General features: G+C 39.7%; 1 protein-coding gene across 2 annotated transcripts in view; it reads right to left on the bottom strand.

Moving 5' to 3' along the window:
* spice1 (spindle and centriole associated protein 1) overlaps positions 1-13471 on the bottom strand; it is a 60776-nt gene that overhangs the window by 17539 nt on the left and 29766 nt on the right. For both annotated transcript variants that reach the window (XM_051927058.1, XM_051927057.1), the window contains 3 exons: positions 4829-5082; positions 3881-4000; positions 3035-3143 (listed from right to left, as the gene is read on the bottom strand). In XM_051927058.1, the coding sequence (XP_051783018.1) occupies positions 3035-3143; positions 3881-4000; positions 4829-5082 (483 nt within the window). The remainder of the gene's footprint in view (positions 1-3034; positions 3144-3880; positions 4001-4828; positions 5083-13471) is intronic.

Raw genomic sequence — 13471 nt, 5'->3', positions numbered from 1 at the left:
TGCATACTGTATGTTTTGCATGTTCTCCACAAGTATTTGCGATTGATTCGTAGGAGTAAGTGTCGATGCGCTTTGCCCGCAATTCTTTTATCATCACATCCTGAGCAAAAGTAACTCATCTTCAAGGTTGATGTTAGCTACTTATTTGCAGCTCCTTATAAAGGTCGGCTTGACACTTTCAAAAATATAAGGTTTTTATTAAAAATACAATAAAGTGTAATCAGTTCATATTTACGGTTATGTGTACAAAGTACAATGAAGCTCATATGAGCTCTTTTGACTATGCTGCCTGTTGGTGTGGTTCTCATTTTATAGGATATGTAAAATAAAACAACACAATGTAATGTGACCTTGTCTTTACAAACTCTGGTGATGCTTACAAAGCAGAACCCCACCCACATTTTGTTTTTTCTAATTATGTTTCTGGTATGCTACTGCCTGCATACAGATCACTGCTTAAATGATCCAGGCTAGTTCTCTTACAAATCAGGGTGTGGCCAGAGAGATTTGTTTAAACCCCGAAGGCCTGTTTTGATCACACAGAGTGGGCCATATTTTAAGCAGACCTGCCAGCTATAGGCATCAAATTAACTTAAGATTAGTATGCATCCTCAGTCACTGTCTACAATAACAAAGGCATATATGATGCAACTGTCCCAAAGACAGGAGAGAGAGGTTGGGACGTTGCACTGATACAGTGTGTTGCCACACCCACCTCAAGACCCCAATTTAGATAGGAACAGGGTGAGGTGTTTTTTTTTTTTTTTTTTTTTTTTTTACAGTGGCTGAAGAACCAATCCTGCCAGCAACACCAAAGTTTTCCCTGCAAGTTGGAGGACCTGCCTACTTGGCTGAATGAAGATTGACATCATACCAAGACAGAGAAATTGCAGGTTAAGGGCCATGCTCAAGGGCCCAATGGAGTAGAATCACTTCTGGCATTTAGGGGATTCAAACCGGCAACCTTCCAATTGCTGGCACAGATCCTTCGACTCAAAGCCACCACTCTGCCCCACCGTCTCCATAAGTCCATAAGAAAATGTGCAAATCAGAAACCGTGGGTGAAACTGGAGGTACGTGTACTGTTAAATATTTCATAATGCTGCCTTTAGATCTGGTAGCCTTTAGGACAGTGAGGGCAAACCTCATAGCATCAAAGTAGCTAAGTGAGAATATGGCAAGAAAATCCACAGACCTTCTTAGGTCACCAGAGAACACAAGGCACATGCTATCCACACTCCACTGCACATTGTAGGCTCCGCAGTAGAAATAGGTCAAGAGCACCAAATTCCTTAGTGTGTACCTGGTAGCTGACCTTACTTCGTTAACACCACCTCCATAGCCAAGAAGGTGCAGTGGCATCTCCACTTCCTGCAAAGCCTATAGCATTGTGAAGGACCGCTCCCACAATTACTTTGTTGTACTTCATTTGGAAGAAGATGCTGTAGCATCCAAACCAGTTCTGCCAGGTTCTGCAACATCTACTACTACTTGGCTATCCGGACTCTGAACTCTGTGCTGTCTACATGCCCTCAAATCTACTCCTAGTAGCTTATTTATATGCAGTACATTTGTAACACATGTTACTGCTGTTGCTTAGTTATTATTAGTTTCTGATATTATTTATTACTATTTCAAATTATTACTATCTATTCAGTTACTGTTTATCTGTCTATAGTATAGTTCTGTTCTTTATCTGACTTGCACTTGTCCTGTATTTATTTACATGTTTTACCAAGGACCTGAGGAATGTTATTTCATGCCACTGTACACTGCAATACTGTGCAAGGATGGTGTGACAATAAAGACACTTCACTTGACTTGAATAAAATCATACTTAGCCTTTATCTTGACATGTAAGATTATTCACAGGCAAACATATGCTCTTATTCAAATTAATTCTAAAACTACAAATCCTATAGAAGTCCTACAACAGATTTAACAAACTGTATGTGGCATTGCAACTGGGTAGCCCTGTCTAATTCCACATTCCAGAGTGACATAATTTCTATCTTCATATGTATATGAACATAGATTGAGGGACAAATGTTGGTTTCAAACAAAACATGAGTTATACAGGGAATAGATATTACCAATAGACTTTATAAAATGTTTTTTCTATACTCCAAAGCAGGGGGTATACTTTATATTACACTGAACATATCAAAGATTTGATTCCTGACATCTTTGACATTCTTTTTTCTAAAACTTTCACCCTTATTATAAAAAATTACACCAATAGGTGTTTTCAGAAAAAAATGATCAGAAGAACTTGAAGTTCTGCATGCCACATCAAGAAACTCCAGGGGTTCACCACCTATAGGGATATGAGGGTTCAAAGTTACTCCTTTTCACAATACTAAAAAAAAAAAAAAAGGACTGGCAATACAGGCATTTGGAGTGCCATGTTGTGCTATTTTGATGACGCTAATCACAGAAGTGATAAAATGTTTGATATTTGATTCTTTACTGGTGGTTCTAGCCCTCTAAGATCCATGCCCAGAAAGTTAAAAATGACAAATTTCAAACATAAATTATGTGGTGTAGCATTTTAGACTATGTAAAGGTCAGTGATAATGATTATGTTATTATTGATTTTTGACCCTTTACTAGGAATCTAGCCCTCTAAAGACTTCTACCTGGCGGTGAAAATATATATTTTTTTAAAACAACGGATAACATTTTGACTTTAAAAATTTGACTTTAAACATTTAATCTGAAGCATACATCTTAATATTTCAATTATTTTTGCAGCTGTTCTTTTTTATTATGTACAGTACTTATACCTCATGAAGAAAATCATTACATCTCTTATAAACACCCCAAATTAGGACAGATTACTCCAATGCAGACTTTTTGCTCACTGCACATTTGATTATATTCATTATAATAGAAATGACTAGAAAATACTATAACTATTACAAACAATATAAATAAATGTAAAGTCACACTGTACAATAGTCATGACACATAATATGCATGTTGTTACAGACAATACAGTATCTATACAAAAATTTTAAAAGTTCATACTTACCTGCAGTATGTGAAGAGTTCATTGAATTGTTGCCTGTAAATTTCTTTAATTCTTCTTTCAAAGAGATTAACTGCTCACTCATACTTGACATCTGCTCCTGAAACCTGGCCTGCAAAGAACAAAGACAGCAAAGATCTATTTCTAGCACAGACTGATATTTTATTTCCTTCTTAGAAGCATTAGATGCAAAGTAAGTACCACCTTAGTACAGGGCACAGCTTCTCACAAAGCCACAAATCATATGGGACAAAATTCGAGTCATTAAATCAAATCACAGTAACCTGCACCAAGTACTCGAAGAAAAAAAAAACATGCTTATTTTGACAAACTGACGAAATATATGACCTGCACAGAGATAGTGCTTAATCGTTCTGCCTATCAAAATAAAATGTGTATAATTTGTAATGTTTCATACAAAACATAAATTATGATAGACAAGTAAACAGAAGAAGGGATATTGAATATAAATTTGAATTAGACTTATCATTTTGCCATTCAGTCCAATTAAATTTCATGCTTAAAGAAACTCATCCCTCATGTTAGACACCATACTTAGGATTTGCAGATTGCAGAAATCCATTTAGAAAACCCATTGAACAAAAATGTTGCTATTAATGCTCTTTGACAGAATAAAACTAAGAATGTGTTTATTTTGTCTGTTTATTGTGAGATTCTGATACTCCATCTCCCCCTAGAAAATATGCTGCAGTATTAGCAAAAAAACGAAGGCTTAATACATTTACCAGTAGGGACAAGATTCTCTATTTGATATTACATTTAATCATGATTGAGCTTTGAAGATCAAAACAGACACAATGCCTTTGTCTGTAAATTGAGATGACCTACCTGTATGGCTACATTTTCTTCCCTGATAGAGAGCATTTCAGCAGTCATTGCATCAATCAGCATGCGCTGTTCCTCTGTCCTTTGAGATAAAGTCTCTCGCTCTCTTGCCTCTTGCTTTAGCTGTCAGTGAAGAAAGACAACTCAGAAAGACATTACATTCTTGGGGGCTTTGCATTACCCTCATATCATACCTTCATTTGGTGACATAGGTAATTTTTTGTTCTGAAGGCATGTATTTATAAGAATAATTATTTCGGGAGAGTAACAAGGGAGTAAAATAAAACATACACCAATAAAGCACATGTACATCATGCCTTGTCCTTCCTAAAATATGAATTTTATGTGTGTGAGCAGATTTTCCATCTCATGTAGCTTCTCATTTGCCCATTACCTTCAACCAATTTATTTTATCCACAGAGCAGTTGTCTTTACTATACTCTCTGCTTCAGAATGATATGACTGCAGCAATAAGCATCTGTTTACAGCTTAATCTATATCTGCACCAAGGAATTCCCTAGAATCACATTCTATGATCCTATAATTGGTAGTAGTTCTTTATGTATACTGTATTTGGGTACTAGGTAATGTCATCTTTGAATTATTCTGCTTTTTTTGTATCTGCAACACCAAAACATTTACAAACATTTAAAGGACAGTAACTCAGAACAACTGCCAGACTGTCTACCATTGCATATAGACTGCAGGAAAAGAAGTCAAAATCTGGTCCAGAAATGCAAACCTTGGGCAGGTGAACCTATAAATACTAATAAACTCGTATTCAATTATAATTGGATGCAACAACTTCTCTGAGCCCCAATAAACACTGTAATATGTTTTCAGGTTATAAAGTAGAAGAAAATCTTATGACACTTTTTTTACATGTCTGCCAGGCCAACTTTTAATCAAATAGCGGCTATAAAATAAGCTAACAAACAATACATTTCATACCTCTTTCAGATGATGTACCAGCCTACGCAGTGTGTAAACCAATGACATAGAGAATCCAGTTAACCCCTGCTGCACATCACTTGGGATGTCTGGGCTATTCCGTCGCTCAATGTCACATAATTCTCGGTCCACTTCTCCCATCATCTGCTGAAGCATGTCTAGACTTGACACATTTCCATTCATAATGGTCCCATCTATATGTTGGCTCCCTGTACAAGACTTTGAACTATACAAGGATGATAAGCATTTTTTACCTGAAAAGAAAGATGCAAACTTTAACATTAACTAGCTACAAATATTACGCTCTATTTTAAAACACGTCTGTATGCTATTTACTCATTGTAAATTTACTATATATACACACTCATATTATGAAATTTATTTACATAAAAACACTGGTATCTAATAAAATGTACTCAGCACTCACATATTATCAAAAGGTTAAATCATTCATCTAGTAAATGGCACATGTTGTTCAGGTATGTCAAAGTTCAGTGGCAAAATAACTTTGACCTTACAAATATCAAATATAAACAACATATTATATATACTGTACACCCACACACACAATCTCCCTCTAGATACCCACAATCTGTGTACTTTTCCTTTTACCGTGACTTTTAATTTAAAAAATAAATGAATAAACTTCACAAACCAGTCATTAGATTTCAGATTGTGTTAACTGTATAATGTACAAAATCGATTTAATTTTTTCAGATGATTTCTCTGTATGTAAATGTATTAATTTTTTACAAATTTTCTTTACACTGTATGTAGCCAATTATTTTAAAAAGTAACACTTTGTGCCTTATTAAACTTCTTCTTCTTCTTTCGACTGCTGCCGTTAGTGGTTGCCACAACGGATCATCTTCTTCCATATCTTTCTGTCCCATCACCTGCATGTCCTCTCTCACCACATCCATAAACCTTCGCTTAGGCCTTTCTCTTTTCCTCTTCCCTGGAAGCTCTATCCTTAGCATCCTTCTCCCCATATACCCAGCATCTCTCCTCTGCACATGTCCAAACCAACGCAATCTCACCTCTCTGACTTTGTCTCCCAACCGTCCAACTTAAGCTGACCCTCTAATGTACTCATTTCTAATCCTATCCATCCTTGTCACACCCAGTGCAAATCTTCGCATCTTTAACTCTGCTACCTCCAGCTCTGTCTCCTGCTTTCTGGTTAGTGCCACCGTCTCCAACCTATATAACATAGCTGGTCTCACTATAGTCCTGTAGACCTTCCCTTTCACTCTTGCTGATATCCGTCTGTCACAAATTACTCATGACACTCTTCTCCACTCACTCATCCCTGCCTGCACTCTCTTTTTCACCTCTCTTCCACAATCCCCATTACTCTGTACTGTTGATCCCAAGTATTTAAACTCATCCACCTTCGCCAACTCTACTCCCTGCATCCTCACCATTCCACTGACCTCCTTCTCATTTACACACACGTATTCCGTCTTGTTCCTACTGACCTTCATTCCTCTCCTCTCTAGAGCATATCTCCACCTCTCCAGGGTCTCCTTAACCTGCTCCCTACTATCACTGCAGATCACAATGTCATCAGCAAACATCATAGTCCATGGGGACTCCTGTCTAATCTCGTCTGTCAACCTGTCCATCATCATTGCAAATAAGAGCTCAGAGCTGATCCCTGATGTAATCCCACCTCCATGTTGAATTCATCCATCGCTCCCACCGCAGACCTCACCACTGTCAGACTTCCCTCGTACATATCCTGTACAACTCTTATGTACTTCTCTGCCACTCCCGACTTCCTCATACAATACCTCAGCTCCTCTCGAGGCACCCTGTCATATGCTTTCTCCAGGTCCACAAAGATGCAATGCAACTCCTTCTGGCCTTCTCTAAACTGCTCCATCAACATCCTCAGAGCAAACATCGCATCTGTGGTGCTCTTTCTTGGCATGAAACCATACTGCTGCTCATTAATCATCACCTCAATTATTAACCTAGCTTCCACTACTCTTTCGCATAATTTCATGCTGTGGCTCATCAGTTTTATTCCCCTGTAGTTACTGCAGTCCTGCACATCCCCCTTATTCTTAAATATCGGCACCAGTACACTTCTTCTCCACTCCTCAGGCATCCTCTCACTTTCCAAGATTCCATTAAACAATCTGGTTAAAAACTCCACTGCCATCTCTCCTAAACACCTCCATGCTTCCATAGGTATGTCATCTCGACCAACGGTCTTTCCATTTTTCATCCTCTTCATAGCTGTCCTTACTTCCTTCTTGCTAATCCATTGGACTTCCTAATTCACTATCTCCACATCATTCAACCTCTTCTCTCTCTCATTCTCTTCATTCATCAGCCTCTCAAAGTACTCTTTCAATCCGCTACACACTCTCCTCACTTGTGAGTATGTTTCCATCTTTATCTTTTATCACCCTAACCTGCTGCACATCTTTCCCAGCTTGGTCCCTCTGTCTAGCCAATTGGTACAGGTCCTTTTCTCCCTCCTTAGTGTCCAGCCTCTCATACAACTCATCATACGCCTTTTCCTTAGCCTTCGCCACCTCTTTCTTTAACTCTACTCCATTTCTCCTCCCATCCACACCATGATAGAATAATTTGAATCCACCTCCAATTCATCTGGCATTACTCCCCTTCCATTTAGTCTCTTGCACGCACAATATATCAACCTTCCTACTCTCCATCATATCTGCTAACTCTCTCCCCTTACCAGTCATACAGCCAACGTTCAACGTTCCTACCCTCAGTTCCACTCTCTTTACTTTCCTCCTCTCCTCCTGCCTCCGGACACGTCTCCCCCCTCTTTTTCTCCTTCTTCAGCCAACAGTAGCACAATTTCTGCCAGCATCCTGTTGGCTAACAGTACTGGAGGCGGTCGTTGTTAACCCGGGGCTCGACTGATCCGGTATGGAAATTTGTATTGTTGTCCACACATTGATTTGGCAAAATTTTACACCGGATGCCCTACCTGACGTAACCCTCCCCATTTATCCGGGCTTGGGACCGGCACGAAGAAACACACTGGTTTGTGCATCCCCTGTGGCTGGGTTTTTGTGCCTTATTAAACAATAACAAAAAAATAAATAGCCCTTCTTTTCTTTCAAGCAATCCTCATCATAAAGATTCAAAAAAACTGCTTTCTTACAGACCCATTCAATTACTGTATACAGTATGCATAAAATGTATATGTGCTTGTAAAGAGTGGTTGGGATCTAAAACATTTATAGGAGTCAGTCTAAAACCTACTCATCCATGTACTTACAAAACAGAACCACAGTTTGAATTATAGGGAGATGAAAACCCATTTTTTGTCAATTTTTTTGTCAAATTAAATCACTTTAAAATGCATTCACTGGTGTATTTTAATTAGTGTAAAATGCCAGAAATAATTTCATCATTAAACTGCAAATGTAAATCTGAGCTGCCAATTAACCTAGGCTGTTTTAAAAGCTTACACAAAATTTTACATTTAATAATTGTGACACAAAATGAAAATAACAGAGGCGATTAAACAGGAGTCTCCGTGGAATATGACATTTGCAGATAACATTGTGATCTGTAACAAAAGTAGGAAGCAGGTTGAGGAGACCCTAGAGCAGGGGTGTCCAAACTACAGCCCGTGGTCCATTTTTAATTGGCTCACAGCAAAATCTAAAAATATAATGAAATATGGCCCACACACAAAACTTGTTTTTAACTGTATTGTACTTCTTAGGTTTAACACAAGGCAGAGCTACTGTCTTGATCAAGGCAGTGTCTTCACAAACGAGCGCAACCAAAGAACAATTTTGCTACAGGTGACCAAAAATGGCAGAACCAAAGAAACGCCCAATAGCAAGTGAGTGTAGAAAATTACGGACACGGTGGGAAAATTAATATTTCTTCCTAGAAGTCAAGGGCAAGTGTGACAATTTGATTTGCAATGAAACTATTGCAGTGATGAAAGAGTATAATGTGTGTCGACACTACGAAAGCAAACATCCGATCTACATGTCCTACACTGGTGCCGAGGGAGAACAGAAAGTTAAGCAAATGCCAGCTAGTCTGCAAGCTCAACAACAGAATTTTTTCTTTGCTAACGAAACAAGAAAATGCCACATTAACCAGTTACGAGGTAGTGCAACTCACTGTCCATCATGGGAAACCTTTCTCAGATGGTGACTTCATAAAAAAGTGCCTCACTAAAGTCGCAGGAATAATGTGCCCGGAGAAAATGCAGGAATTCAACAACATTCCCTTGTCCAGAAACGCAGTTGTGCGGCGAATTGAAGATTTGTCAGCTAACTTAAAACATCAAGTGTCAGATAAAACTTGTGCTTTTGATTTTTACTTGATTACATGTTATGAGAGCACTTCGTAATACAATAAATGAAAACCCATTAATGGACATTATACCTATATTTGATTGATTTTGCTAGCTTAATACACAAGTGGGTGGCCCAGCCTTTCGCATATTTATCTGTATGTGGCCCCCAGTGAAAAAAGTTTGGACACCCCTTTCCTAGAGAGTTGGAGATATGCTCTAGAGAGGAGAGGAATGAAGGCCAATAGGACCAAGACCGAATACATGTGTGTGAATGAGAGGGAGGTCAGAGGAATGGTGAGGATGTAGGGAGTAGAGCTGGTGAAGGTGAATGAGTAAAGACTTGGGATCAACAGTACAGAGTAACAGGGTGTGTAGAAGAGAGGTAAAGAAGAGAGTGCAGGCAAGGTGGAGTCAGTGGAAAAAAAGTGTCAGGAGGGATTTGTGACAGACAGGTACCAGTAAGAGTGAAAAAGAAAGGTCTACAACACGGTAGTGAGACCAGCTATATTATATGGGATGTTAAGTGTGGCACTGACAAAAGACAACAGACAGAGCTGGAGGGGGCAGTAGTAAAGATGTTAAGATTTACACTGGGTTTGATAAGAATGGACAACATTAACTGAGGTTGGACAAATTGGGGACAAAACCAGAGAGGCAAGATTGTGTTGGTTTGGGGATAGTACAGAGGGGAGATGCTGGGTATATTGGGAGAAGCATGCTATTGTGGCATGACGTTTTGTATTTAACTTGATATACAGTGGTGTGAAAAACTATTTGCCCCCTTCCTGATTTCTTATTCTTTTGCATGTTTGTCACACAAAATGTTTCTGATCATCAAACACATTTAACCATTAGTCAAATATAACACAAGTAAACACAAAATGCAGTTTGTAAATGGTGGTTTTTATTATTTAGGGAGAAAAAAAAATCCAAACCTACATGGCCCTGTGTGAAAAAGTAATTGCCCCCTGAACCTAATAACTGGTTGGGCCACCCTTAGCAGCAATAACTGCAATCAAGCATTTGCGATAACTTGCAATGAGTCTTTTACAGCGCTCTGGAGGAATTTTGGCCCACTCATCTTTGCAAAATTGTTGTAATTCAGCTTTATTTGAGGGTTTTCTAGCATGAACCGCCTTTTTAAGGTCATGCCATAGCATCTCAATTGGATTCAGGTCAGGACTTTGACTAGGCCACTCCAAAGTCTTCATTTTGTTTTTCTTCAGCCATTCAGAGGTGGATTTGCTGGTGTGTTTGGGGTCATTGTCCTGTTGCAGCACCCAAGATCGCTTCAGCTTGAGTTGACGAACAGATGGCCGGACATTCTCCTTCAGGATTTTTTGGTAGACAGTAGAATTCATGGTTCCATCTATCACAGCAAGCCTTCCAGGTCCTGAAGCAGCAAAACAACCCCAGACCATCACACTACCACCACCATATTTTACTGTTGGTATGATGTTCTTTTTCTGAAATGCTGTGTTCCTTTTACGCCAGATGTAACGGGACACTTGCCTTCCAAAAAGTTCAACTTTTGACTCATCAGTCCACAAGGTATTTTCCCAAAAGTCTTGGCAATCATTGAGATGTTTCTTAGCAAAATTGAGACGAGCCCCAATGTTCTTTTTGCTTAACAGTGGTTTGCATCTTGGAAATCTGCCATGCAGGCCGTTTTTGCCCAGTCTCTTTCTTATGGTGGAGTCGTGAACACTAATCTTAATTGAGGCAAGTGAGGCCTGCAGTTCTTTAGACGTTGTCCTGGGGTCTTTTGTGACCTCTCGGATGAGTCGTCTCTGCGCTCTTGGGGTAATTTTGGTCGGCTGGCCACTCCTGGGAAGGTTCACCACTGTTCCATGTTTTTGCCATTTGTGGATAACGGCTCTCACTGTGGTTCGCTGGAGTCCCAAAGCTTTAGAAATGGCTTTATAACCTTTACCAGACTGATAGATCTCAATTACTTCTGTTCTCATTTGATCCTGAATTTCTTTGGATCTTGGCATGATGTCTAGCTTTTGAGGTGCTTTTGGTCTACTTCTCTGTGTCAGGCAGCTCCTATTTAAGTGATTTCTTGATTGAAACAGGTGTGGCAGTAATCAGGCCTGGGGGTGGCTACGGAAATTGAACTCAGGTGTGATACACCACAGTTAGGTTATTTTTTAACAAGGGGGCAATTACTTTTTCACACAGGGCCATGTAGGTTTGGATTTTTTTTCTCCCTAAATAATAAAAACCATCATTTAAAAACTGCATTTTGTGTTTACTTGTGTTATATTTGACTAATGGTTAAATGTGTTTGATGATCAGAAACATTTTGTGTGACAAACATGCAAAAGAATAAGAAATCAGGAAGGGGGCAAATAGTTTTTCACACCACTGTATATCTTGTATGTCTTTATTTCTAACTCAGATAAAACAAATGTAATATTAGTGTTTCAGAAGAAATGTTTTACTTCATTTATGAAAACAGCAATATTTCCATGTCTAACCACCAGAGTCTTTAGGACTGACTCAGGATGTGAATTTTATGGAAAGGTTGGGAGAGGTGCCAAAAACCAGTTTGACAAGGGGGAATCTCTGCAGAACAAGCAGGAAGCATAACTTGGCAGCCATATTGAGACAGGCAGCCAGTCGTGAAGAAAGCTGACTAGAACTGATGACTTAACTAGAAACATTTAAGTAACTACAAGTCTGTGTGCTGCCTGAAACTACACATCTAGCATTTATCAGGTTCTATGGTTGCCAATATCAACATGTACGTTTCTCATTGTTATTATTGTATACTAGCCAACTCACGGAGTAGCATATGCCGCATAATTATTTATTGATGGGTGAACACTTTCTGAAAGACACAGTTGTCCAAATGGGGTGGGTTTGAGGATACGACTGAGTGAATTAAAAGATGGAACTCTGGAGAGAGCAACATACAATTGTCCGTGACTGAAAACTGGTTTTGGCAGATACAGGCATATCTTTTTGAAAGTTTGTCCCTGTGCCATATTAATTGTCATTGCAAAGGCCAATCTAACAGGAAATTGTCTGCGTGTAAAATTAAAAGGCAAATTTGAATCTGATGGGGTCAGGGATATCTGGGGAATAAGGACAGTTTGTGAGGTAGCAGCTGCGATAGTCTTACACTCCAGTACATTGCGGTGAATGCTGGTAACAGAAAGTGTAGTGCCATTACAGAGACGTTTTGCTGGCAGGAGGTTTCTGAGAAGCATGATGACTGAACCAATTTTAATTTTGAGTTTATGCGGAGGCATGCCAGTGGGAGTAAGACTATTAAATTCTTCGGGGAATGAAAGTTGATCTGCAGGATCGTCTGTGACAATGGAGTCAACGCTCAAGTATCAGTTTCAGCACTTGTTCATTAAGGTGTAGCGAGTCTTCGTTGGTGACGCTTAATATAGCTTGCGTGCTGAGTTGTTCCAGAGTGACAATTGAGAAGTCGATGTCGCCATATAGTTGTTGAATGGGATCAGAAATAAAAGGAAAACAATGTGAAGGCAATGTCACAAGTGTTCCGTTTGTCCCGTCTCCAACATCGAGGAGCCATTTTGCGAAATGTTGTTCTTCAGGAAGAGCTCTCATATTTGTCGTCAGTGTAAAAACATGTATGTGACACCACAAAGGCTGCTTGTTAATGCAACTGGCGACAGTAAGTGCTCGGGAGCCACGCATAATGACGGGGAGAATTTGTCGGAAATCTCCACCCAATAATATTGTTTTGCCTCCAAATGGCTGCGTGTCACCTGTGAGGTCACACAATAACCTGTCAACTGCCTGGAATGCATATGCATGTGTCATTGGTGCTTTGTCCCATATTATAAATTTGGACTGCAGAAGATGTTGAGCGTGTGGCGAGGTAGGTTTTATGTTGCACGTGGAAGTAGTATTCAGCCTCAACGGTATTTTAAAAACGGAATGTGCAGTTCGTCCACCCGGTAACAACGTTGCAGCTATTCCTGTAGATGCTACAGTTGTAGGAATGCCTCCCCTAGCTCTAATGGTATGAATCAGGGTTTTGTAGACAAAGGTTTTCCCTGGTCCTGCAGGACCATCTAAGAAGAAGCACGGTTGTCGGGGATGGGAATCGCTGTATGCAGCGCGTAAAACAGTGTCAACAGCGTGTTTCTGTTCTGTGTTGAGTCTGTTGTAGTGTTCCAGGAGGAGGGTTAGAGTTGGCGGCCGGGGCTCTGTCTTGCGTTCGTGGACGCAGGAGGAGGGTTAGAGTTGGCGGGCGGGGCTCTGTTGTGCGTATCCCATGACGCAGGAGGAGGGTTAGAGTTGGCGGGCGGGGCTCTGTTGTGCATATCCAATGGTCTCTGTCTTGC

The sequence above is a fragment of the Erpetoichthys calabaricus genome, chromosome 4 (genome assembly GCF_900747795.2).
Source record: "Erpetoichthys calabaricus chromosome 4, fErpCal1.3, whole genome shotgun sequence".
NCBI classification, from domain to species: Eukaryota; Metazoa; Chordata; class Cladistia; order Polypteriformes; family Polypteridae; genus Erpetoichthys; species Erpetoichthys calabaricus.
This window is presented reverse-complemented; position numbering and strand designations above follow the sequence as displayed.